The sequence below is a fragment of the Pituophis catenifer genome, unplaced genomic scaffold (genome assembly GCF_029215685.1).
Source record: "Pituophis catenifer annectens isolate HBS135680 unplaced genomic scaffold, rPitCat1.0.hap2 SCAF_10, whole genome shotgun sequence".
Classification (NCBI taxonomy): domain Eukaryota; kingdom Metazoa; phylum Chordata; class Lepidosauria; order Squamata; family Colubridae; genus Pituophis; species Pituophis catenifer.
Window position 1 is genome coordinate 14374663 of NW_027256890.1, and position 27041 is coordinate 14401703.

The window sequence follows — 27041 nt, forward strand, 5'->3', positions numbered from 1 at the left end:
GAAGTTGCCAAGAGAGAGAGAAAAACCCTGATTTAGGTCGGTGTTTAATGGAATGACAAAAGGCACTTACTCTGAACACGATACCATTTTGAAACGCCTGGCATGAACCAGCGTCGATTTAGAACCTTCTAATTTCTTTCTGGGTCAAATTTTACTGCCGAGCTTCTGCTCCAAGAATTTGAGAGGAACAACACCGTGGAATTTAAAATCTTTCTTACAGATTAAGGAGACAATTTTCACTGGTGTGGGTTTCACTAGGCAAGGTTTAAAACTGCATCCACGCTGAGAAAAATCGGCCAAAAAAGGACCAAATAAATCCATTTTCAAGCCAGACGGACAAGTTAAATCCGCTGTAACGAAACCCATGGCATTTTGTGGGACTGTTATCAAGTCACATATTTATTTTTGGGATAACAATAAATACGTCAAACTTTCCTGGTTGTCGCCTTAGCTTTAGACCCCCCCTCACCCCCGCAAACTACGTCTTTTACATCAAACACATTTGCAAAATTATTTATTGATATAAAGTGCAATATATAAATATTTGTTTAAAAAGCAACAACAACAAAAAAGAACAAGAAATGGCAACTGAAAATTAAACAAACCTGCAAAAAGTAACTTTGCAACCTGGAAGTGGCCAGAGCAAGGAAGGAAAGTTGAGTTTTTTTTTTTCGACTGTCGTCTTTCTTCACCTCTTCCCCACAAATTGGTTAACAGAGCTATTGCCGTGGCTGCACCGATGCTTAATCGGCATTTAAGGTGAGGCAAACCCCTTGGAGGACCCAGTGAGAAATATGCCTTGTGGTAAAGAGATCAGCTTCAAATACTAATCCAACCCCCATAGCGTTTCTCCGCATGGATGTCGTGTAGACCGGGGTCCGGAAAGTGTTCTAAAAAAAAAAAAGAAAAGCAGCATGATGTCCTCGTTTAAAAAAAAAAAAAAAGCAGACAAAACCTACAGAAGTGAATAATTGTAGCTCAGGATTGAACTGGGGGGGCTCCTGGGGGGCGCTCTGAGCTTGGTTTTCTTGCAGACGTTTCATGACCCAACTAGGGAACATCATCAGTGCTACAAGGGAGTGGGAGAGGAGAAGGAGGAAGACTGTGGGATCCTTGGTGCTCTGGTGGTTTTCTTGCAGACGTTTCATTACCCAACTAGATAACGTCATCAGTGCTAGAAGGAAGGGGGATTTGCAGAGAGGAGAAGAGGAGGAGGAGGAGAACTGTGGGGTCCTTGCTGCTCTCTGAGCTTGGTGGTTTTGTTGCAGACGTTTCAGGACCCAACTAGGGAACATCATCAGTGCTAGAAGGGAGGGTGGGGTTTGCTCCCTGTTTATATCCGAGCAGTAAACAACACTCCAATCAAGGAACTAATGCCACAAACTCTAAACAGCAGCCTAATGGAAGGACCAGCAAGACCACTGCCACCTACACTGATAAGGGCAAGGCTCGTGTGTATAAGGAGAGAGCAAACCTCACTCCTTCTAACACTGCTGATGTTACCTAATAGGGTCATGAAACGTCTTCAAGAAACCCACCAAAACTCGAAGAGCCCCAGGGGCCCCACCATTGCCAGACCACCTGCCAAACGAAGTGCCCATCGATGAACGGTCAATGAGAGAGAAGGTCATCCCTGTCTGGGAAGGAATATCCTCTCTCCCACCCCCGCCCCCCCAACCTCCAAATCAAAAAACCCACCGCCAGCGTGCGACCTCAGCCTCGTACCTGCAGCTTGAGCCGATGGGCCTCGATGGGAATGATCTTCAGGATGGGCAAATCCACCACCAGCACTTTGGGCTTGCTCCTGGTCAGGCAGCCGTTGTCCAGGTCCCAATCGGCCCCCTCCAGGTACAGGCCGGAGACAAAACACCCTGGAGGGAGGGAGAAGGGAGGCGCCCAGCCCCGAGAGAGGATCCTCAGCTACCTTGCATTGTAGAAATGCTGCGCCCCCCCCCCCCCTCAACAAATACAGGGCTGGACTCACACATACAGGGATGACTCGCACCCGGGTCAGCCCTTCTTTACCCTTCCACCATCGGGAAGGGAGATATAGAAGCACAGGCAGCCGCACAAACAGGCTGAAGAAGAGTTTTTATCCTTGGGCTGCCAGGCTCCTGAATGCGAAATAACATCGTAACTACGTAGTATATAAGAGCCTTGGTGGCGCAGCAGACTAAAGCGCTGTTAAGTAGCACCAGCTGCCTGCAATTACTGCAAGTTCGAATCTCACCAGGCTCAGCTTTACCTTGGCCCGGTCGTTCCGTGACCTCGTCCGCGGTCCGGTATTTGGTGACTTGGGTGTATAAAGTGGAGCGGTCAAGCGGCCAGCCGTTCTTTCTGCAGGTGGCTTGGACAAGCGCCGTGAGGTAGGACTCGGGGATGTGCAGCCCCGACAGCCACATGACGCTCGGCTCGCTTTCTTCAACCTAAGGGCAGCAAGGAAAACTCGATTTGTGTTGTGGCCGGTGGGCCGCTGGCCCCCCCCAGCAGCCAAATCGGAGGAGCATTTGCAACTTCTGGAGGCAAGGAGTTCCGCTGATTAATTGTTCTGACTGTCAGGAAATTCCTCCTTAGTTCTAGGTTGTTTCTCTCCTTGATGAGTTTCCACCCATTGCTTCTTGTCCTGCCTTCAGGGGCTTTGGAGAATAGCTTGACTGCCTCTTCTTTTTTTTTTTTTTTAATTTGATTTATATGCCGCCCTTCTCCGGAGACTCAGGGCGGCTTACAATGCGTTAAGCAATAGCCTTCATTCTTTTGTATATTTTATACAAAGTCAGCTTATTGCCCCCACAAACTGGGTCCTCATTTCACCTACCTTAGAAAGGATGGAAGGCTGAGTCAACCTTGAGCCTTGGAGAGATTCGAACCAGCAGAAATTGCAGGCAGCTGTGTTAATAACAGGGTGCACTAAACCCTTGTACTATCAAGGCTTTGGGGCAGCCCCTGAGATATTGGAAGACTGCTATCATGTCTCCCCTGGTCCTTCTTTTCATTAAACTAGACATACCCAGTTCCTGCAACTGTTCTTCGTATGTTCTTAGCTTCCAGTCCCCTAATCATCTTCCTTGCTCTTCTCTGCACTCTTTCCAGAGTCTCAACATCTTTTTTTACATTGTGGCGACCAAAACTGGATGCAAGCATTCCAAGGGTGGCCTTGCCAAGGCATTATATGCCAAAAGTGACCTGAGCATGCTCTGGAAAGGAGGATCCAAAGCACAGACCTCTCCCCCACTTAACAAGGGTGCTGCGATGGGGCCGTGTGTGTGTCTACCTACCCACGATGTGTACTGCAGAAACCTGTTCTTAAAATAAATCATCCAGTTGCCCAGGGTCTTCAGCGTATCGGGAGCCAACTTCCTCCAGATGTTTGGAATGTGACCGTTGAAGAGAGCCCGGGCCACTTCGTCCAGTTCGTTGCTCATGCCAACCTCCCCAGCCAAGGCCTGAGCGGAAGACAACAAAGGATGCTTGGTCCACTTGCCATTCAAGATGAGAAAAAACAAAGTAGAACAGAACAGAACAGAACAGAATAGAATAAGGAATACAATGGGAGTGGAGTACAGTAGAATAGAATAGAATAGAATAGAAAATATGGAATGGAATATAGAATAGAATAGAATAGAATAGAATAGAATAGAATAGAATAGAATAGAATAGAATAGAATAGAAAATATGGAATGGAATGGAATGGAATGGAATGGAATGGAATAGAATAGAATAGAATAGAATAGAATAGAATAGAATAGAATAGAATAGAATAAGGAATACAATGGGAGTGGAGTGGAGTGGAGTGGAGTGGAGTGGAGTGGAGTGGAGTGGAGTGGAGTGGAGTAGAGTAGAGTAGAGTAGAGTAGAGTAGAGTAGAGTAGAGTAGAGTAGAATAGAATAGAATAGAATAGAATAGAATAGAATAGAATAGAATAGAATAGAAAATATGGAATGGAATGGAATGGAATGGAATGGAATATAGAATAGAATAGAATAGAATAGAATAGAATAGAATAGAATAGAATAGAATAGAATAGAATAGAATAGAATAGAATAGAATAGAAAATATGCAATGCAATGGAATGGAATGGAATGGAATATAGAATAGAATAGAATAGAATAGAATAGAATAGAATAGAATAGAATAGAATAGAATAGAATAGAATAGAATAGAATAGAATAGAATAGAATTCTTTAGTTGGCCAAGTGTGATTGGACACACCAGGAATTTGTCTTTGGTGCACACGCTCCCGGTGTACATAAAAGGAAAAAATAAAATATATTCAAGAATCATAAAATACAACACTTAGTGATAGTCATAGGTTACCAAATAAGCAATCAAATCATACTAGGAAACAAATAAAAAAATATAAATCGTAGAGATAGAAGCAACATGGTTATAGTCATAAGTGGGAGGAAATAGGTAATAGGAAGGATGAGAAGAAGCATAGTAAATAGTTTGGGAATTAGTGTTGTGGGAATTAGTTGTTTAGCAGAGTGAGGGCGTGGGGGAAAAGCTGCCCTTGTGTCTAGTAAAGGGCGGGGGGGGAGTTTAGACGGGTGGGTAAGATGGTTCTCTGCTTACTCTCTGCAGCTCGGCCAAAGACCTGGTCATCCGGACGATAAGTTTGTTGAACCTCTCCAGTTCCTGCAGAAGCACCACCGTGGTTGGGGAGATGTCGATGCCCAAAGCCTTCCTGATATGATCGAGATCGAAGACCTTGGGCATCTTGTTCTCAATGTCCTTGGCGACCTGACCGATGTATTCGTCCCGGCTGATCCCGGCACCGGATTCCCCTAAAATCAGGACAAAGAGATTGGACGGAGGAGGAGGAGGAGGAGGAGGAGGAGGAGGAGGAGGAGGAGGAGGAGGAGGCACGGCAAGAACCAATTTTTGTCGAGTGATGATGAATCCAACGTTGCAGAGTGGGAAATTTCTGCTGATTGGGGTGGATTTTTTTTGGCCGGGGTTTTTTTAATACAGGTAGTTCTCGGCTTACAACAGTTCATTTAGTGACTATTCACAGGGGCACTGAAAAAAAAGCAACCCGCGATTCTTTTTCACACTTACGACCGCTGCGGCATTCCCATGATCACATGATCAAAATTCAAAGGCTTGGCAACTGGCTCGTATTTGTGACGGTCGCGATGTCCCGGGGTCATGGGATCCGCTTTTGCGACCTTCTGACAAGCCAAGTCATTGAGGGAAGCCAGAGTCACTTTAACAACAGTCTTACCAATTTAACACCTGGAGTGATTCACTTAACAGGGGCAAGAAAGGCAAAATGCACTTAATATCTCGTTTAACAATAGAAATGTTGGGTTAAATTGTTTTTTTTTTTTTTTTTAATTTGATTTATATGCCGCCCTTCTCCGGAGACTCAGGGCGGCTTACAATGTGCTCAGCAATAGCCTTCATACTTTTGTATATTTTATACAAAGTCAGCTTATTGCCCCCACAATAAGCTTAGAAAGGATGGAAGGCTGAGTCAACCTTGAGCCTTGGAGAGATTCGAACCAGCAGTAAATTGCAGGCAGCTGTGTTAATAACAGGGTGCTTTAAACCACTGTAGTACCAAGGCTCTTATTGTGGCCGTAAGTCGGGGGACAACCTGTATTCCAGCAAAATTTCAACTATTTATTCATAGATTTTTAGCTGTTTATTCCAGGCAACGATAATTAGGAAGTTGGGGTCAGCAGAGAGTTTGATGGCCTTCTTCCCTAGAGCCTCAACAGACCAGAGGCCCATTTTTATCCAATTCTGCTGAACCTCTTGAGGGCCATACCTGTTTGGGGCTGTAGCTCTAAGAGATGTGACCACATATCGCGGGCTGCCTGGGTATAGTACCCAATTTCAGCGTTCGGATGCAGGCCAAACACCTCCGGCGTGTTGGCTAGTGGTAGGGACTCAATCTCTTCTGTGGAAGGAAGATGCAGAAAGAGTGAGGTTGAAGATGAAAAGGAGGACTAGGGGAGACATGAGAGCAGTCTTCCAATATCTCAGGGGCTGCCCCAAAGAAAAGGGAGTCAAGCTATTCTCCAAAGCACCCGAAGGCAGGACAAGAAGCAACGAATGGAAACTAATCAAGGAGAGAAGCAACCTAGAACTAAGGAGAAAACTCCTGACTGTGAGAACAATTAAATCAGTGGAACAACTTGCTTCCAGAAGTTGTGGATGCTCCAACACTGGAAGTTTTTAAGAAGAGGTTGGATAACCATTTGTCTGAAATGGTGTGGGGTTTCCTGCCTAAGCAGGGGGTTGGACTAGAAGACCTCCAAGGTCCCTTCCAACTCTGTTTATTCTATTCTATTCTATTCTATTCTATTCTATTCTATTCTATTCTATTCTATTCTAATTCTATTCTATATTCCAATCCATTTCATTCTACTTATTATTCTATTCTATTCTATTCTATTCTATTCTATTCTATTCTATTCTATTCTATTCTATTCTATTCTATTCTATTTTACTCTACTCTACTCTACTCTACTCTACTCTACTCTACTCTACTCTACTCTACTCTTACTCTTCTCTTTATTCCATTCCATTCCATATTTTTATTCTATTCTATTCTATTCTATTCTATTCTATTCTATTCTATTCTATTCTATTCTATTCTATTCTATTCTATTCTATTCATGGAGCTTCAATATAGAATTATATTTTTTAAAGAAGCTTTGCGTACTTCTTTTAATGTATGTAATTAAGAGACAGCAATGAAAGAAAACCGAATCAGGGTCTACTGTAAAATGTGGATGTGCTATTTTTTCTGGAAGAGTGCAACGTTAATGGATGTTGTTATATTTCTCCCCCAGATCTGTCAAACTTTAAACCAGGGGTGTCCCAACTTTTAAGACTTCCGGATTTCAACTCCCAGCTTTTGCCTTACTTACCCACATAATCGTCCTTCGATGCCCCTTCGGGGATTCGGTAGTCAACATCGTCATTGTGGAAAAAATGGAAGGGCTGGAAAGTATCGAAGATAAAATCCCCCAGGTATTCGTCCATGTAGATAGTAAGGATGCGCCGGTCGAAGCTGTCGATGGCTCGCCCGCCGTACATCACCTAGAAATTGGCAGCACGTCAAGGCTTCAATCACTATTTGAGATGGACATTTTTCCCTGGACTGTTTTATTTTTAAAAATTGTTTTTATCAAATTTAGAAACCGCCCATCTCTCTCACGGAAGGGACTCTGGACGGTGTACGAGTAAAATATCGAAACGCAAAAAAAAATGGGTATAAAATTTAAAAAGAGGGAAAGGCGGTTAAAATCCAACATTCAAAGTTTATGAAAAGGCGGAGGGAGGGTCTCCAGCCCTCTGGGGTACCACCCTAGTAGTCCTAAACCAATTTAGAGGTAATCTTTGATTTACGACGGCATTTGGGACTGGAATTTCTGTCACTGAGCCACGCAGTCGTAAAGCACAGGCCACAGCCTTAGCCAAAGTCGATGGGGAAGCCAGCAGGAAATTGCAAGTCCCAGACCCACAGGTTGGGGTGGAGGGGAGCATTTCCCTGCCCCACCCCCCCAATAGTCAGAAGATGTAATACTGGGCCTTCTGGTTGAATATTGGCCAGTTTCATGGGGTCGTTTTTGAACCCCCCCACTTGTCATTTGGAGGAATCGCTCTGCCCCTCGTTTGCTCACCTCTCCGATGAGATACTTCAGACTTCCCCAGGGAATTTTGTCGTCGTTTTGCTGGAAAGCTTTGGTCAAGTATGTGTTGAGGATCTCCATGCAGACCTGCGGGGTAAGTGATGGGGGGGGGGGGGAAATCCACGGATTAATCACTCAGGGTCTCGTTTGACTTAAACCTTCCTAAACTTCCTGCTCTTAAAACTGAATTCAATGATTGGCATGGTTCCTTTTCTCAAAGCAAAATGAAAATTCAGACGCTTGGCAACTGGTTCATATTTAGGACGGGTTGCCGGGTCCCACGGTTATGTGATCCCCCCCCCCTTTTTTAAAAAAATTTGATTTATATGCCCGGAGTCTCTTCTCCGGAGACTCAGGGTGGCTTACAATGCAATGTTAAGCAATAGCCTTCATCCTTTTGTATATTTATACAAAGTCAGCTTATTGCCCCCACAATCCGGGTCCTCATTTCACCTACCTTAGAAAGGATGGAAGGCTGAGTCAACCTTGAGCCTTGGAGAGATTCGAACCAGCAGTAAATTGCAGGCAGCTGTGTTAATAACAGGGTGCTTAGACCACTGTACTATCAAGGTTCTCTTTTGCGACCCTTTGTCAATGGGGAAGCCAGATTCACTTAACAACCAGGTTAGTAAGTTACCAACCTTCCGCACCCAATGTCCTGCTTCTTTTCTACAAGTTATTTGTGTAGTGTGGCGCTTTTAAAATGTGGGGCTCTGGCATGGCGGTCCTCAGGGGTTTTTTTTTGGGTGGGGGAGGTCCTTCTAAATCCAAGAGGATCCTGGCCACGCCCTGCTGAGGAACCAAAATGTTGATTAACCTGGAAATCTGATTCGTTGAAATCGTAAGGCACGTTCCAACCGATCTTCCCAAACTTCCGCCTCTCCTGGACCACGGCGTGGAAAAACGCCAAGACGTAGACCAAAGACTTGAAGGCTGCGTGAGGACATTGTTCGAGTGACTCGTGAGAGATTTTGAAGAAGGTGGCTCTCATGTTGAGCTTCAAGCCGTTGGGTGGCTCCGTCACAACCTGAGATGGGGGGAAGGAAACGACCCCAGTTCGGATGGGTTGATTCACCAGATGCAACCAACTTTCTGATGCTCCTCTCCCTAAAGATGCTTTCTGAACTTTCGTTGGTCTTTCTTTTTTTTTTTTGTTAAATATTTTTTATTGTTTTATATCATTTCATATGATATATGAAATATTCCATTTCAAAGACAAATTCCTTGTGTGCCCAATCACACTTGGCCAATAAATAATTCTATTCTATTCTATTCTATTCTATTCTATTCTATTCTATTCTATTCTATTCTATTCTATTCTATTCTATTCTATTCTATTCTATTCTATTCTATTCTATTCTCAAGTAGCTGAGCTTGTCGATCGAAAGGCCGGCAGTTCAGCGGTTCGAATCCCTAGTGCCGCGTAATGGGGTGAGCTCCCGTTCCTTGTCCCAGCTTCTGCCAACCTAGCAGTTCGAAAACACGTAAAAATGCAAGTAGAAAAATAGGGACCACCTTTGGTGGGAAGGTAACCTTGTTCCATGCGCCTTCGGCGTTTACAAACGACTAGCACATATGTGCGAGGGGAACCTTTACCTTTATATGCGATAGTATCAATCGTTATTGAAAAGTATAATATCTTCCATTATAGTATCAATTATATAACCATCAAAAAATTTACTCGTCAGTTTTTCTTTTTCATGTAGTCCATATTTCACATAAATCCACTCCTCTAACCTCAGTATCTGTCACAACCATTTATAGAATGGTTCCCATGTTATATAATATTCCGAGTCTTCTTTTCCTTTGATTTTTAGGGTTAAACCTATCCATTTCTGCACATTCCAGATTTTTTTTATAATTATATCATCTATAGGGGTTTCTGAATTTTTCCAGTATTGTGCATATACAACCCTGGCTGCTGTTAGGATATGTAACAATTCGGTTGGTCTTTCTCCATGCCCACTGTGCCCGTCGTGTCCCGGGGCTCCTCACCCAAAATTAAGCCCAGTGAGACTGATCAACACCTGTTCACTCAGGAAGTTTGGGACGGTCTTCTCTCATCAGATCATGAAGTGATTTGATCTGATGGGTTTTTTTCAGGGATGGACAAATGGGGGGGATGGCCACCAAAGATTGGCTCCCATGCTCTGATGCCTCCTACCAGAAGAGGCAAATCAGAGTTGAGGGGATGAAATGATCCCTTCCGGGTGTCGTTTACCTTAAGAGATTTTTGAAGGATCCCAATGGGAAAACCTTTGGTGGGGTCAGTGGTCAACCACAGTCGGAAATCTGGGTGGGGCTTTGTAATCCTTTCGACGGCTTTCTCCAGGTCGATCAGCCACTTCACCAAGAGATGACAATTCTGCAACATGAGCCACTGTCCACGGGCCACCGCGTTCTCCAGCAGCTGAAGCGCCACCTGGGAAGAGAACAAGATGGGAGCGTGAGGGGTCTTCAGGATATGAGCCAGAAGAGATCTTCAACCAAAAAGGGTGTGGCTCCATGCAGAGATCCACCTGAAAGGAGGGCAAGTGGGAAGACGCTGGGTTCAATTTATGGACCTCTTAAGGAACTGAGCACCATAAAAACACTACAGTTATCTCTAACACTTAATGTGTTGATCCAATAGGTCGTTAGAGCAAGTGATTGAGCTCATGATAAGAAATTCTCCAGCTACATCTATGGTCTTCTGTCCAATTTTTTAAAAACTTAAACCTGAATTGCAGGTGAAAATTTAGTAACTGAGAAAGAAGAAACCGAAAGAAACAAAGGTGAATCGAATTCTTCCTCGTTCCAGCTTGGCCTTCCACCTGTACGAGTACTCCGTGCCTGAAGACATGTACCTGGAGCACATCAATGAGATCAACGCCAACCTCTCTGCTCCAGACATCGAGGGGGTTTACGAGACCCAGGTAATGCCTTGACCAGCAAACTCTAAACCCTAGTAAGGCCACACCTGGAATACTGCAACCAATTGTGGTCACCGTACTACAAAAAAAGAGGTTGAGACTTTGGAAAAAGTTCAGAGAAGAGCAACTAAGGTGATCAAAGGCCTGGAGATTAAAACATACGAAGAACGCCTACATGATTTGGGTTTGGTTAGTCTAAGGAAAAGAAGGACTAGGGAGGACATGATAGCAGCGTTCCAGTATTTAAGGGGCTGCTACAAAGAGGAGGGGATCAACTTATTCTCCAAAGCACCAGAAGGCAGGACAAGAAGCGAAGGATGGAAACTAACGAAAGAGAGAAGCAACCTGGAATTAAGGAGAAATTTCCTAACAGTTCAAATGTTCAAAGAGCAACTAAGATGATCAAAGGCCTGGAGATGAAAACGTACGAAGAATGGCTGCAGGATTTGGGTTTCTGCAGAAATAGGGGCAACATAATTGATAGCGGTATTCTAGTATTTGAGGGGCTGCCCCAAAGAAGAGGGGGTGTCAAATTATTCTCCAAAGCACCAGAGGGCCGGACAAGAAGCAACGGATGGAAACTAAAACAAAGAGAGAAGCAGCCTAGAATTAAGGAGAAACGTCCTAACGGTGAGGACAATTAACCAGGGGAACAGCTTGCCACCAGAAGTTGTGGGTGCTTTATCACTGGAGTTTTTTAAGAAGAAATTGGACAATCATTTGTCTGAGATAATATAGGTTCTCCTGCTCGAGCAGGGGGCTGGACTAGAAGACCTCCAAGGACCCTTCCAGCTCTATTCTATTCTAAATTCTAAGTATAACAACACTAAAATCAAATGAAGCATTCCTTCCCCTTAAGTAGACAGATGTTAGGAAGCCAGAAAAGGCCCCAGAAACCTCATCCTGCATGTCCGTAATTCCCAACATCTGGAGGACCCACAGGTTCTCTGCTGCTGGTGGAGAAAACAGAACTTCTTCAACCTAGGAGAGTAAGGCCATCTACCGGAACTTTCTAACCAAACCTACCTTCTCCTGCCCTTGGCCCATCGCCAGGAATTTGAGCCGGTTGCCTCCAAAGCCCGTCCGATCGGCCAGTTTCATGAGGTCAGTGGCAGGGTCAGAGCCAGGGCTCAGGATGAAGACAATGGGTGAATTAGGGGTACTCTGCTCGTAGATGGCCTCGAAGCTGATCACCGGAGGCTGGACATACCTGAGGAGATGAAGGGGAAGAAGAGAGAGGAGGACATCTGGTGGACCTGCAACCCAAGATGTCCTACTGAATGTTGTGGCCAGCGGAGCTGGCGGCAGATTCGGACGATGAGGAGGTTGGGGAGGAAGTTGGGCGGGGGAGGGGCTGCTGGGGGTTCGCAGGGGTTCAGGAGAACCTCTAGCCAAGATTCTGTGCAGTTCGGAGAACCCCCAAATCCCACTTCTGGCTGGCCTCGTCCGCCTCGCCCCTCCCAGGAGTCCCCACGCAGCCCTTTTTGGATGCAGATAAGTGCAAGGCTTGGAGAGGGCGGAAAATGGACCTACCAAAGTTCAGGCCTCCAGAGCCTGGGAAGGCCACTTTCACTCTCCCGGAGGCTCAAGAAAAGCCTCCGGAGTCCGGGGAGGGCAGCCGTGGTGGAGGAAGCAGACTAGGCCACGCCCACCATGGCCACGCCCACCCAGCAACCGGGCAGGGAACCCCTTGCTAAAATTTTTGAAGCCCACCCCTGAACTTGGGCCAGTCCTGGAGTCTGGGGAAGGCTCTGATGGAGGCTCTGCGTCGGAAGCAGAGAGAGAGCCAGGGCTGTCCGACATTCCCCAGCTGCCTTCGGAGGCGGAGATAAGCGGGGAAGAGGAACATCTGCGGCCTGTTTCAGATGCACGCAGAGCTGTCAGGAGAGGAGAAGACCTGAGGATTGAGAGCCGACTCAGGAAGAAAGGCACACGGGGACGCTGAATGGCCCCTCCCTGGCTGGGGAATAAATAGGAGGAAAGGAGAGGGTGGTTGTAGGAGACAACCGTTCGGATTTCTTTCGGAAGATTTGTTCCTGTCTCAGGGACTGCTTGACAAGAGTTTAATTTACAGCTTTGCAGCCAATTTGGCAATTATCCAAGGACTGATAAGGTCTGTTACTGCGGTTAACCGTTTGAAGGATTATTGCCGGGACTTTTCTGTGTGGTGATTGCCACAAATTCACAGTTCACTAAATCAAGAGGGGGTTTTCTGCTAAGGCTGGGTCAGAACACTGAAATCTTAGGAGAAGAGCCACACTTACTTCACACCCATTGTGATGGTGACGTAGTCGGTCACAGCACGATAGACCCGATCCACTCGAAAGCATCGTAAGAGGAGCAGCTTCTGGAAGCTAGTGAGGCTTTTGTTATAAGACAGGGGGAACGGAGTTTGTTCCAGAGCGTCGATATCATACCACTGAGAAGGAAGAAAGGAAGGAAGGAAGGAAGGAAGGAAGGAAGGAAGGAAGGAAGGAAGGTCAAAGCAGGTATTCCATATTGCATCTTACAGGGAGACAAATGACAAAGTTCGTACACTATGAGGGGTCCTTGGTGCCCTCTGAGCTTGGTGGTTTCCTTGTAGATGTTTTATTACCCAACTAAGTAACATCATCACCGCTAGAAGGGAGTGGGGTTTGCAGGAGGGAGGAGGAGGAGGAGGAGGAAGAGGAGGAGGGAGCCTTGGTAGTACAGTGGTTTAAAGCACCCTGTTATTAACACAGCTGCCTGCAATTACTGCAGGTTCGAATCTCTCCAAGGCTCAAGGTTGACTCAGCCTTCCATCCTTTCTAAGGTAGGTGAAATGAGGACCCAGTTTGTGGGGGCAATAAGCTGATTTTGTATAAATATACAAAAGGATGAAGGCTATTGCTTAACGCATTTGTAAGCCGCCCTGAGTCTTCGGAGAAGGGCGGCATATAAATCAAATTAAAAAAAAAAGAAAAGAAAGAGAAAGAAAGAAGGAAGGAAGGAAAGAAAGAAAGAAAGAAAGAAAAAGAAAAAAAGAAAAAAAGAGAAGCTGACTTTGTATAAATATACAAAAGTAGGAAGGCTATTGCTTAACGCATTGTAAGCCGCCCTGAGTCTTCGGAGAAGGGTGACATATAAATCAAATTAAAAAAAATAAAAAAAAATAAAATAAAAAAAGGAAGAGGAGGTCTGGGGGATCCTTGGTGCTCTCTGAGCTTGATGGTTTACTTGCAGATGTTTCATGACCCAACTAGAGAACATCACCAGTGCTAGTGGGCTTTGTTCTCTGTATATATTCAAGTGGTTTGCTCTATAAAAACAGACCGGCAATCAAGCAATAAACAGTAGCCTAATCAAGGAACCACCAAGAACATTCCCACCAACTGCTGACAGGGCAAACTATATGAACAGACAGGAAACCCCGCTCCCTTCTAGCACTGTTGACGTTACCTAGTTGGGTCATGAGACGTCTGCACGAAAACAACCAAGCTCAGAGAGAACCAAGGACCCCCACAGTCCTCCTCCTCCTCCTCCTCCACTCCACCAAGACACCCTCCCTTGTAGCACTGATGGCGTTACCTAGTTGGGTCATGAGACGTCTGTAAGGAAACCACCAAGCTTAGAGAGCGCTGTTGCGGCCCCGCCCTCTGAGCCTGTCCCATCGGAGGAAGAAAGCTCCGAGCATGAGGAAGAGGAGTCAGCCAGGCCTCCCTCTCCAGGCCCCTCCCCTCTGGCACTGTCTCAGGAGCCGGCCGAGGGAGAGGAGATTAGCCGGGAGACAGGTGTCTCGGATGAGAGTGACGGAGAAACATCATTCCTGGACGCACGCCTCCGAAGAGACTATATAAGGAGGCGTGCTAGGGATTAGAACTGAGTCACTGGACCACACCCCAGAGACTATATAATAGAGGGTGGTGGCCAGCGATCCCTGTGACGAACAAAAATAAACCTTGGATAGTCACTAAAGCCTCGTCCGGAAACTGCTGAGAGGAATATTATTCTGATTGGACTTTTGTGCGCTAAGTATCTTATCTTTCTGTTTTGTGGAAATAAATGCACTTGGCAGACGGTGTGTAAATCGCTGCCAAGTTGGAGATAAAGACCTGGGTGTGTGCCAAAGTGTTTCCTTAACCCTCGGCTGGCTGTGTTTGTGTGTGTGTGTGGACGGGACAGATCAAGCGCCAAGGGACAGTTCACAGTTCAATCCTGAACTAGAAATATCGGTTTATACACTAAGGCAAAACCAAACATGGAAGTTTAAGGCAGCTCAGTGTGGCTTAGTCCAGGGGTCTCCAACCTTGGCAACTTTAAGCCTGGTGGACTTCAATTCCCAGAAAGCTGGCTGGGGAATTCTGGGAGTTGAAGTCCACCAGGCTTTAAGTTGCCAAGGTTGGAGACCCCTAGCTTAGTCAACACGCAAATTTATACTCGCCACGTCTCAGTGTAATGTGTAAACTACATCATTAAGAGCGTCGCGATGTTTTATATACCCCACCCTACTTTCCGAAGGCAGTTAATATTCGTCTCTTTGATTTAACACAACCTTCTTGGGAAGCCCACCTCCCCTGGTTCAGATTAAGAACGTTCGAAGAGACAAGGAGGAAGGTGCTCACGGCTTTCCAGTCGCTCGGTTTTTCTTCTAGGTCGTCTGGAAGGGCGCCAAATTTTTCCGGGAAGAGTTCGGCGACACGGATGATGTCCTCCCAGCCTTGATCGGCAAGCCAGAGACATGGCTTCTTCCGGGCGCTCTTCTCCAAGGAAAGATTGCCTAGAAACAAGGGAAGGTATCTGGACCGGACCGTTCGCTTGCAGAATGAATGAATGCGCTGCACACCGAACCATTAATTTGTAAGTGGAGCATGGAAGTCCCAAAAGTGCCTTTTTCTCAAGAGGCAACTTGTTTTTTCTTTGAAGACGTTTCACTTCTCATCCCAGAAGCTTCTTCAGATCTGACCGGATGGTGGGTAACGGAAGGATTTATACTCCTTGCAGACAGCTGGTCATTTGCATCCTTTTAGAGAGACGTTGAGGCCACCAGTGGACTGCCAGTTTGAAAGAGGGCTCAAAGAGGCCATCTATGCCCTCCCTCAAGAGAGGGGGAGGGATACGACCTCATCTATCTTCTACAACACGGTCCTTTCAGCAGTTCCAAGAAGGCTCCCCACCCATTTTTTTTTTTATTAAATTTCTATACCGCCCTTCTCCTGAAGGACTCAGGGCGGTGAACAGCCACAAGATAAAACACATAAATACAAAAATTTAAAATAGATTAAAAACGAATTAAATAATTTGGCTGAATTTAAAATACCCCATAATTTAAAACAAATTAAAATTTACATTTAAAAGGGGAGAAGATTTAGGCCACTCAGGTGACCCCGAGGACACAGACAAATCTCCAAGTGGCCTCAACGACCCTCTAAAAAGGATGCAAATGACCAGCTGTCTGCAAGGAGTATAAATCCTTCCATTCCCCGCCATCCGGCCAGAGCTGAAGAAGCTTCTTGGAGGAGAAGCGAAACGTCTTCAAAGAAAACTCGGAAAGTCCAGTTGCTTCATGAAAAATAAAGCACCTCTGGGACAACCATGACCTGGAGGACTGAGAATCTCCATAGACAGGCAGCATGGAACTTTCCTTAAATTAAAAGAGAACTGAACAATTGATCCGAGTACTCAGGGAATCTCAAGATGATCTGGGCCACTGATTTATTGGAACTCCTTCAACTGGTGAAGATTTAGTTTCTAAAAGTAGGTTAGTGATGGAAACCTTATAAACCACCACAGAAACAACATGCCAAAACTGCCATTTGGTGTCAACACTGGAGGTTTTTAAGAAGAGATTGGACAACCATTTCTCTCTGGAGGCTGGGGACAGCAAAAAACATCACTTCCTATCCAACTGGGAGTTGGGAAATGGGCCGTTTCAGGCCTCCGGAGGGCGTCTTGAGTGCGTGGGGAAGGCTGTTTTTGTCCTCCCCAGATGCATAAAGAGGATCTGGAGCCGGGTGAGAAAGAAAAACGGGCCTACCGGGCCATCGCGTGCCAAGAGCGGGGGAGGAAGGGGGTTGCGCGCGCATGCGAAGGGTGGGGCGCATAGAATTATGGGTGTGGGCATGCACACGCGTGAACCTCCCCTGCCCCCCTCCCCCGGCACACAATGGTAAAAAGGTTAGCCATCACTGGTGTAGGGTCTCCTGCTTGAGCAAGGGGTTGGACTAAACGACCTCCAAGGTCCCTTCCAACTCTGTTAGATATCTGTTTTTTTTTCTTTTTTTTAAAAAAAAAACCAGGATCAATTTTAAGAATTTACGTTTTTTTCCAGCAGCCAGGCCTTCTGAGTTGGATTTTTTTTCCCCCTACTGGGATTCTGTTCTTTCATTTCTTTTAGGTCTACAGGATTCAACGATGGGAGTATATAAATTGAAACTATAAATAAAGCCGGCAGTCCCGCTTTGAAGGGTAATAAAATCTGGGAGCCCAAATCTCTGCATAAACAAAGGCGCCAGCACCAGGCTCTGCGCTGAAAAAGTAGGTCTGGTTTGGAAGATGGAAAAATACCCAGATACCTTTCAAAAAGAAATCCAGTTCATCCTGAGGAACCCTGTGATCGGCCTGTTCGATCTTGATGGTCATGTTGAAGGAGAAAAGGAGTTTGTGCTTCTCAAACAGGCCTGGGAATGAAAGCATCATGGCCTCTGTTAACAGAGAGAATTCTTTCCAAGACTACACTGGGTAAAAACAAGACCAAATGGACAGATTCCACCCGCAAAGGTGGTCCCCATTTTTCCACTTGGATTTTTTACCTGCTTTCGAACTGCTAGGTTGGCAGAAGCTGAGACAAGGAACGGGAACTCACCCCATTACGCGGCACTCGAACCGCTAAACTGTCGACCTTTCAATTGACAAGCTCAGCATCTTAGCCACTGAGCCACTCACGTACCCTCTCTCAAAACCCTGCACGTGGCCTCAGCCACCGACGGGGACGCCCCGACTTACCTGTGCAGCCGTAGTTGTAAATGTTAAAGTTCAAGGTGTCCATAATGTTGCGCAACCTCTTGGCAAGGATGGTGTCGGGCATAGATTTCCGGAGCGAGAGACCAAAGACGTCCAAGAAGGCGGTCAAGGAGTATTGGTACATGGTATTGACCAGGGCCATTTCGGACAGCACGAAAAACAAAATGGCGCCTCTCTTGGCCGCAGGGCGGTAGCCATCTCGCAGTTTGTCGATGTCGACGGCTGTTTTCTCAGCCAGCTTGAGTTTGTCAGAGACCTAGGTTGCACAAGGAAACGACGGCCTTTTAGAGGCAGGAGCTGCAGGATTGGATACTTAATGTACCAAGGAAGGTGGACACTTGAACCCTCCCAAAATAAACATTTTTTTAAAAAAACTTTCAATTTAGGTCTTCATTCTATGGTTTATGCTCCGTCCCAATAATTACTGTATTTTTCGCAAATTTGTGTATATGTTGTATAAATGGTTGTTGTGTATATGTTACGTATGTCTTTTTTAATATTTATATTCAATAAAAACTACTTCAATAATTACTGTGTTTTTCGGAGTATAAGACGCTCCGGACTAAGAAAGTACCTTTTTTGGGGAGGAAAACAAGGAAAAAAAATCTGTCTCTGCCTCCCAGCAATTTGCCTCGTTGCAGCAAACAGCCAATTTCAGTTTCAGTTTCGGTTTCATCACAACCTGATTAGCACAAGAAAAAGAAAAATCTGCCTCCCAGCAATTTGCCTCCTTGCAGCAAACAGCAGAGGCCCACGCGGCAATAGGCAATGGCAATCCCTGCAGCCGGAAACAGACAATGAGCTGCTTGTGTTAATCAGGCTGTGCTGAAGAAGAAACTGAAACAGGCTGTTGGTTGCAAGGAGGTAAATTGCTGGGAGGCAGAGGCCAAAGGGTGGGGCCAACAGGTGGGCGTGGAGGCAGAGCTGACTCCGCTTGGGTAATTGCCGAAATGTTGCTCCTAGTAAATAACTGGATTTCTTTTGAAACTTGGCTCCAGGCTCATGAATTAATGAGGGCATCCTTTGGAAACTTGACACTCACCTCATTAGCTTTGGCCTTTGTCTCCTCCAGGGTGTGGACCAGGTCTACATTGTCCAACATGTTCCCCGTGGAGGTGGCCAGTTCACGGAGAAGGGAGTCTTCCAGGTCCTTCAGCAAGTTTTTGTTCTCGCTGGTTTCTTGGATGAGATGTTCCCGCTGCTCCTCCAGCTCACGTCTTTCGAAGCCCACAATCACGCTGAGCAGCTGGTCTTCCAACCCTTTCAAGGTCACTGGGGAAAGTTAAGGAGTTAAGGAGCTGAGGAAACAGGGAACTGCTCTGCATTTCCGCCACTTCTTGCAGTTTGAAATTTGGCGATGTCCATTACTGTAATTGGTGTTGCATCTATTCATTGCGGTTATGATTGATTGTCTCGGTCAGAAAAGGTGGAGGAGGAGGAGGAGGAGGAGAGGAAGAAAGAGAGGAGGAGGAGGAGGTGAGGATGAGAAAGAGAAGGAGAAGAAGGAGATGAAGAGGAGAAAGAGAAGGAGGAAAGGAAGAGGAAGGAGGAGGAGGAGGAAGACAATAAAGAGAAGGAGGAAAAAGAGGAGAGAAGGAAAAAGAGAAGGAGGAAAAGAAGGAGACAAAGAAGAGGAAGAGGAAAAAGAGAAGGAGGAAAGGAAGAAGGAGGAGGAGGAAGATGATAAAGGGAAGGAGGAAAGAAAGAAGGGGAGGAAAAAGAGGAGAGAGGAGGAAAAAGAGAAAGCAGGAGGAGGAGGAGGAGACGAAGAGGAGGAAAAGGAGGAAGAGAAGGAGGAAAAGAAGGAGAGGAAGAGAAGGAAGAGGAGAAAGAGAAGGAGGAAAGAAAGAAGGAGAGGAAAAAGAGGAGGAGGAACAGGAGGAGGAGGAAGAGGTAGGTGGTCAACCTGCTAGGGAGACCGAGAAACTGGCTCACCTGTGTAGTTGATGACCATGGCTTTGCCAAACACCGAGGGTGAATATTTAGGATTAGCCAGCTTGGTGTTCAAGTAGAGCTTGAAATTGGGATCGTAGTCCACCTCCTTGTCCCCAAGAATAATAAATGTCCGGCCTTGTCCACTTTTGATGTTTTTTTCCAAGACATTATCAATGACCGGGTCGATGTATTCATCGACGTCGTGGAACAAGAAAGGGTTCCCGTATTTTATGGCCATTTCCAGTTGCTTAAGGAAATCCGGGTCGTTGAACGAAGCCATCTGAGAAGAGGAGGTCAACGTCCAAAAGTCAACCTTGGATCTGCTGCGGTCACCCCTCTCGCTCCCAAGGCCCACCTTGACCTGATCTACGGAGGCCTCCTCGTTAACCCATCGGGCAAAGTTTAAGGAAATCTGAACATCACCGCCCCTTCTCCTCCGTCCAGTTCTTGGCCGGGGGGAAGTTCTCACCCTGAGGTTATTTTTCTCTTCTTTCCTCTTGATCCAATTTAAGGCTTGCTGCTGGGGGTCAATGCACAGCGGGAACCGGCTGGCTCGGGTGGTCAGGATCCCGTTATGAACAGAGAGCTCGTCTGGGGGGAGACCCTGAGAGCCCCACCTGGAAGGAAAAGAAAGTGGGGGGGGGGCGGCAAAGAGAGATTTCAATACAGCAAAAGACACACACACCCTTTTTTATTTTCAGGGACTTCTGATGCAAAAGCCAGTTTGGTCTAGTGATTAAGGCCTAAGGCTAGAAAGTGGGAGACGGTGAGTTCTAGTTCTGCCTCAGCCATGAAAGCTGACTGGGTGACTTTAGGCCAATCACCAGGAGACAGTGAGTTCTAGTCCCACCTTAGGCACGGAAGCTGGCTGGGTAACTATAGGCCAATCACCAGGAGACGGTGAGTTCTAGTCCCACCTTAGGCATGGAAGCTGGCTGGGTAACTATAGGCCAATCACCAGGAGACGGTGAGTTCTAGTTCTGCCTCAGCCATGAAAGCTGACTGGGTGACTTTAGGCCAATCACCAGGAGACGGTGAGTTCTAGTCCCACCTTAGGCATGGAAGCTGGCTGGGTAACTATAGGCCAATCACCAGGAGACGGTGAGTTCTAGTTCTGCCTCAGCCATGAAAGCTGACTGGGTGACTTTAGGCCAATCACCAGGAGACAGTGAGTTCTAGTCCCACCTTAGGCACGGAAGCTGGCTGGGTAACTATAGGCCAATCACCAGGAGACGGTGAGTTCTAGTCCCACCTTAGGCACGGAAGCTGGCTGGGTAACTATAGGCCAATCACCAGGAGACGGTGAGTTCTAGTTCTGCCTCAGCCATGAAAGCTGACTGGGTGACTTTAGGCCAATCACCAGGAGACAGTGAGTTCTAATTCTGCCTCAGCCATGAAAGCTGGCTGGGTGACTTAGTCCCAACTACTAGGAGACGGTGAGCTCCAGTTCTCCCTTAGCCATGAAAGCTGGCTGGGTGACATGGGGCCAGTCCCTCTCTCTCAGCCCAATCCACCTCACAGGGTTGTTTTGTGGGCAAAACAGGAGGGGGAAAGTGTGTTGGATATGTTTGCTGCCTTGAGTAACTTGTAAAAATAAAAAAAAGACGGGATGCATATCGATAAAATAAACCACCGACTGAAAAACGTCAGAAGTTGTGCAGAAGTTTGGAAATGGCTATTGGGCATTGCCTCAACCCAGTGCAAGGATCGACAATGGTATAGGCAGAAGGATGGGCTCGTGAATGCTCCAACAAGGGCAGAGGCCAAAGGGAAGTAGATTCAGTTGTATGAACGGCCCATGACGGAAAGGAAACAAAAGTCTTCTCTCTGGAGCCAGAGCATGCCAAATCACATGGATTCCCAAAAAAACGACCAGGACATACCGACTTATCTCAACCTCGTCAGTCAGGAGGTTTTCCAAACGGAAGGGCTGGCTGAGGGGGATCTCCCTGGATAGGATGTCCGCCTGCCAGACATCCTTAATCATCTCGTCCCTGAATTCCCAGGTGAAGGCTCCTTCGTAGCTCAGGAAGGCAGCGCACAGCAGACAATCTCCCAGGAGCTTCACCTGCTTCTTCTTGAGTTCCTCCAAGTCGTTCAGCCACCTGGTGGAAACCAAAAGAAGCCCAGACACCATCAGTGGTGGACCGTTGGGTTAGGGAGACGAATTTCAGAAGGGGTCGAACTGAGAGTTGGGAGGTTCTCCATGGTTCACCCAGGGAAGAAGGGTGGAAGTAGGAAGGTAGTAGGAAGATAGCCCAGGAGTGGACAAAGGAATCTACTGCTTGTAGAACAGGGGACTGGACAGGATGAAGCTGTCCTTCAAGGTTGACTTGAAAGTCATCTCTGAAGGTTGAAGTCAGGGGTGAAATCCAGCAGGTTATGACAGGTTCTGGAGAACTGGTAGCGGAACGTTTGAGCAGTTCGGAGAATTGGCAAATGCCACCTCTGGCTGGCCCCAGAGTGGGGTGGGAATGGAGGTTTTGCAGTATCCTTCCCCTGCCACACCCACCAAGCCACACCCACAGAACCGGTAGTAAAAAAATTTGAATTCCACCACGGCCCTAGATCTCTCCATTTCAGTGGTGAAATCCAAATTCTTTTAGTACCGGTTCTGTGGTCGTGGCTTGGTGGGCGTGGTGTGACTTGGTGGGTGTGGCAGGGGAAGGATACTGCAAAATCTCCATCCCCTCGCCACTCCAGGGGAAGGATATTGCAAAATCTCCATTCCCACCCCACTCTGGGGCCAGCCAGAGGTGGTATTTGCCAATTCTCTGAACTACTCAAAATTTCTGCTACCGGTTCTCCAGAACCTGCCAGAACCTGCTAGATTTCACCCCTGCTCCAGTTCCCCCGTAACTCGAGCCTAGTAAATGGGGCATCCCTTGCCTGATATTTTCCGATCCCAAGCCGGAGATCAGCTTGTCTGCGGCAATCAGCCGGCGTTCCATGAGCTCGGCTTCTTCCTGGAGCTGTTGTTTCTCCCTGATGGCTGCCTCGTACTTATCTCCCAGGGCTTTCAGCTCGTTCTGGATGGCCGCCAACTCCGCCTGGATCTTCTCCAGTTCCCGTTTGCTCAAGAAGAAATTCCGTTCCAGCCTGGCCACCTGCAAAGGGGAGGAGAAGAAGGAGAAAGCTCAGCAGAGGCCAAGGCTGGAGGCCTTCAAGACGTGAAGCGCTTTTAGAAACCGTCGGAAGGTGGGACACACCTTAGTTGCACCACAACCCAGCTGAAGCTTCCAGCAAGAGTTTTCAGAGGAGAACCAGCTGGATATTCCTTCTGTCCATCTTCTCTTTCTATCCTACCTTTTCTCTCTTGGGTTTGACGTCTTTGGCCACATCACAGTAACTCATGACGGCGTCCACAAACTTCAGCATCCCCAAGCCAGCCCGGCTAACAACTTCCATTTCTTCAAAGGTTGTGTTTAAAGTCTTCAGCAACCCTTTCCGGAGGGAAGTATCTCTCGTTAGTGTCCTGGCCACCTACGGGTAGTCCTCCTCGGCATATACAACAGTTCGTTTAGTGACCATTCACTAAAGTTACAACAGCACTGAAAAAAGTTGGACTTGGAAGAAGTAGGGCAGGAAGAGCATTGATGCTTCTGAACTTTGGGTAATGCTCCTGAGAAGACCGTGGACAGCCAAGGAAACAAACTAATGGATTACTCAAAAAGTCAACCCAGGGTTGTCTCTCAAGGAACAAATGACCAGGTTGAAATTCTCCTACTATGGACATAAGATGTGGAGACCTGGCTCTTTGAAGAAGGTTCTAATGCTGGGAAAGGTGGAAGGAAGAGAAGGGGATGGTCAGCAGCAAGGTGGATGGACTCACAGTGGTGATGGTGAACCATTGGAAGACTTGAAGGTTAGGACAGATTGTCATGGAGAACTTCTATGTGGTCTCTAGGGATTGACAGCAGCTTGGTGGCACATCATCCATCCATCCATCCATCCATCCATCCATCCATCCATCCATCCACTCACCTATCCATCCATCCATCCACCCACCCACTCACCCACCCACCCATCCATCCATCCATCCATCCATCCATCCATCCATCCATCCATCCATCCAATCCAAGGACACCCTGGGTCATTGGGCTCCATTCCAAGGAGGTATAACCTGAGGCCATTTACCTCGGACGGATTTCACTTGGGTCTGTGTGATCGAATCAAAGTCGATCTCCATGAGGGAACGCAAGAAGTTGGCCTCTGACATCATCCCTTTGGCCGTCTTCCAGTTGAGCTCCTTGTAGCCACGCATGATGAGGATACATTCGCAGACCGTCTGGACCTGCTTGGGAGGCTTTGCGAAAGACCTAAAGGGGTGAGATAGATATGGAGAGTCCAACTCAAAAACCCGTCCATTGTTTGAGTTGTGTCGCCTTGGCACTGACTCTAGGGGGCAGTGCTCATCTCCGTTTCAAAGCCGAAGAGCCAGCGCTGTCCAAAGACGTCTCCGTGGTCATGTGGCCGGCATGAGTCAACGCCAAAGGCACACGGAACGCTGTTCCCTTCCCATCAAAGGTGGTCCCTATTTTTCTACTTGCATTTTTTACCTGCTTTCGAACTGCTAGGTTAGCAGAAGCTGGGACAAGTCACGGGAGCTCACCCCGTTACGCGGCACCAGGGATTCGAACCGCTGAATTGCCGACCTTTCGATCGACAAGCTCAGTGTCTTAGCCACTGAGCCACCGCATCCCAGGAGGATATCTGAGCCAAATTGGGACTCAGATTTTTTTAGGCGAGACCTGATAATCCTTAGAGGTGCCACACCTTGACAGTTCTCTGCGCCTGACCTACCTGATCTCCGTCACGTCGGACTTGTCCAGCTTCTGCAGCTCCAGTTTGGCAGCCTCTAGGATAGGCATGGCTTCCGCCAGGGCCGTCTCGGCTTCCCGCTTCTCCACCGCGATGACTTTGTTCTGCTCTTCGATCTCCATGGCTTTTTCGACGGCCAGTTTTTTCTTCTCCTCGGCTAAGGAGAGGAACCGATGACAAAATGAGCTCCTGGCAAAGAGTTTAATTCCTTTGGAGGCAGCTCGGATGCTGGTTAACAAAAAAATTGTTTTTAGGAACTTTAATTAGCAGTAAAGGGACAGGATCACCGTTGGATGGATCCATCGTTGGCCTGGACATTTGAAATTGGAGGAGTGTGCAAGTTTAATCTAAGTTCAAGAGAGCAGAGAAGGAAAATCGAGAAATATTTGTGGAATCTTGCCCGTAAAACATCCTCGCTCCAGAGTTTTGATGCAATTCTCTTTTCCTAAGTGAGCTAAGGCTTAACTGAAATATATTTTCCTGTAGGGTCCTTGGTATTCTCTGACCTTGCTTGTTTTCTTGCAAACGTTTCATGACCCAACTAAGTAATGTCATCAGTGCTAGAAGGGAGTGGGGTTAGCGAAGAGGAGGAGAAGGAAAGAGGAAGAGTAGGAGTATCACTGTGGGGTCCTTGGTGGTCTTATGAGCTTGGTTGTTTTTTCGCAGACATTTCATGACCCAACTTGGTAACGTCATCAGTGCTAGAAGAGAGTGGGGTTTCTTCATGCAAACCCTAGTCCCTTCTAGCACTGATGACGTTACCTACTTGGGTCATGAAACGTCTGCGAAAAAACAACCAAGCTCAGAGACCACCAAGGACCTCACAACCCTCCTCCCCCTCCTCCCCACAACCCTCCTCCCTTCTAGCACTGATGACGTTACCTACTTGGGTCATGAAAACGTCTGCAAGGAAACCGCCAAGCTCAGAGGACCCCACAGCCCAACCCTGAGCTACCAATACTCTCTTCTCTCGGGAACACGTTTTCCCCAAAGCTACTGGAAATCCCACCCACCCCCAACCCACTTTTGACGGCCCTCGTTTCACAGCCTCTCAAAGGAAACAACCATCAGCTGGGCAAGGCAGGGCGGGGAAACTTGCCGATGGCCGTATTCGTGGCGATCTCTTGAAGGAGAGCTTCGCAGGCGGCCGATTTCTCCGCCAGCACAATCTTCTGCTCGGCTAGCTTCCGGTTGAGCTCATCCAGCTGAATGGTGGCCTCTTTCAGTTTATCCAAGCCGCCTTCCAGACGCTTGCACTGAGCTGGGAAGAACAGAGAAGCCAGTCAGGGCTGTGTTAACGCATGGGCCCCACTGATGGGCACTTGCCCCGTGGGCCCCACGAGCATAGGGGCCCCCTACTCATCGGTATAGGTTCAGCGCACCTTGTATCATATAAATGCAGCAGCTGTATGGCTTACTGAGTATTATTGTGTTTTTCAAGCCTCGTGTATTGTTCAAATGTTTATCGTGTTGATTAGTTGTTGCTGCATGGCATGTTTTTAATGTTTCAGCACCCATTCTGTTGGAAATGAGCCATGGTGGCGCAGTGGTTAGAGTGCAGTACTGCAGGCGACTTCTGCTGACTGCCGGCTGCCTGCAATTTGGGCAGTTCAAATCTCACCAAGCTCAAGGTTGATTCAGCCTTCCGTCCTTCCGAGGTGGGTAAAATGGGGACCCAGATTGTTGGGGGCAAGAGGCTGACTCTGTAAACTGCTTAGAGAGGAGCTGTAAAGCACTGTGAAGCGGTATATAAGTCTAAGTGCTATTGCTATTGCTAAGTGCCAATAAAATAAATATATGTTTAATTGTATAAATATATATTAATTGTTTAATATATGTTTAATTGCATTTTTATTCCTGTGAGTAGTTGTCGTAGAGGGCCCCTAGTAGGTACACTGCTTTGCCCGGGGCCCATAATACCGTTAAGCTGGCCCTTAGAAGCCTCGGTGGGGACGTCCTTAGCCCTTGCAAGTCCCCTCTTTAAACAGCACAGAGAATCACAGCTGGATCTGCTGTCAATACACTACACAACCATGGGCCAACCTTTTCCCAACTTCACTCGATTAACCGATTCGAGGGATTTACGAAGGTGGCCCCTTGGAAGCAACTCTCCTTACCCAAAATGAAATGATTCTTTTCCTCCAGCAGCTTGGTGTAGGTGTTGATGAAATCCAGGTAATTCTTGGGCGTGACGTAATTGCTCCTCCTGAGCTTCTGCAGGAACTTCTTGCTGTAGACGCCGACCGAACCGTGGACCATGACGATGTGCGCGATCAGCTCCTCGGTGTGCTCCGAGGGAATGAGCGGATTGTTCCCTAGACAAAGAAATGGGGTAGGGGGAGTCAATGGAGAAGAATCAAACCCCAGGATGGCCGGGGAATTCTGGGAGTTGGAAGTCCACCCGTCTTAAAGTTGATATGGTTGGAATTAAATACTGGGTGATTAGAAAATGAAAGAATGTACTGTAAGAAAATATACTGGAAAATGTACTGGAGGCTAAAACATAGGAAGAACGGTTGCAGGAACTGGGTGTGTCTAGTTTAATGAAAAGAAGGACTAGGGGAGACATGATAGCAGTCTTCCGATATCTCAGGGGCTGCCCCAAAGAAGAGGGAGTCAAGCTATTCTCCAAAGCACCTGAAGGCAGAAGAAGAAGCAAAGGGTGGAAACTAATCAAGGAGAGAAGCAACTTAGAACTAAGGAGAAATTTCCCGACAGTGAGAACAATTAACCAGTGGAACTCCT

General features: G+C 47.1%; 1 protein-coding gene across 1 annotated transcript in view; it reads right to left on the minus strand.

Moving 5' to 3' along the window:
* Window positions 1–533: 533 nt before the first annotated feature.
* Window positions 534–27041, minus strand: part of DNAH10 (dynein axonemal heavy chain 10) — a 75362-nt gene continuing 48854 nt past the window's right edge. The window contains exons 57-81 of the mRNA XM_070951112.1: window positions 26414–26611; window positions 25396–25557; window positions 24279–24453; window positions 23613–23794; window positions 22782–22918; window positions 22365–22582; window positions 21359–21580; window positions 19945–20092; window positions 19476–19755; window positions 18583–18812; window positions 17523–17796; window positions 17093–17197; window positions 15143–15297; window positions 12824–12978; window positions 11586–11769; window positions 9869–10069; window positions 8465–8674; window positions 7639–7734; window positions 6883–7054; window positions 5775–5906; window positions 4574–4785; window positions 3276–3443; window positions 2246–2426; window positions 1726–1871; window positions 534–890 (exon numbers count right to left, since the gene is read on the minus strand). Coding sequence (XP_070807213.1) covers window positions 744–890; window positions 1726–1871; window positions 2246–2426; window positions 3276–3443; window positions 4574–4785; window positions 5775–5906; window positions 6883–7054; window positions 7639–7734; window positions 8465–8674; window positions 9869–10069; window positions 11586–11769; window positions 12824–12978; window positions 15143–15297; window positions 17093–17197; window positions 17523–17796; window positions 18583–18812; window positions 19476–19755; window positions 19945–20092; window positions 21359–21580; window positions 22365–22582; window positions 22782–22918; window positions 23613–23794; window positions 24279–24453; window positions 25396–25557; window positions 26414–26611 — 4490 coding nt within the window. The 3' untranslated portion in view covers window positions 534–743. The remainder of the gene's footprint in view (window positions 891–1725; window positions 1872–2245; window positions 2427–3275; window positions 3444–4573; window positions 4786–5774; window positions 5907–6882; window positions 7055–7638; window positions 7735–8464; window positions 8675–9868; window positions 10070–11585; window positions 11770–12823; window positions 12979–15142; window positions 15298–17092; window positions 17198–17522; window positions 17797–18582; window positions 18813–19475; window positions 19756–19944; window positions 20093–21358; window positions 21581–22364; window positions 22583–22781; window positions 22919–23612; window positions 23795–24278; window positions 24454–25395; window positions 25558–26413; window positions 26612–27041) is intronic.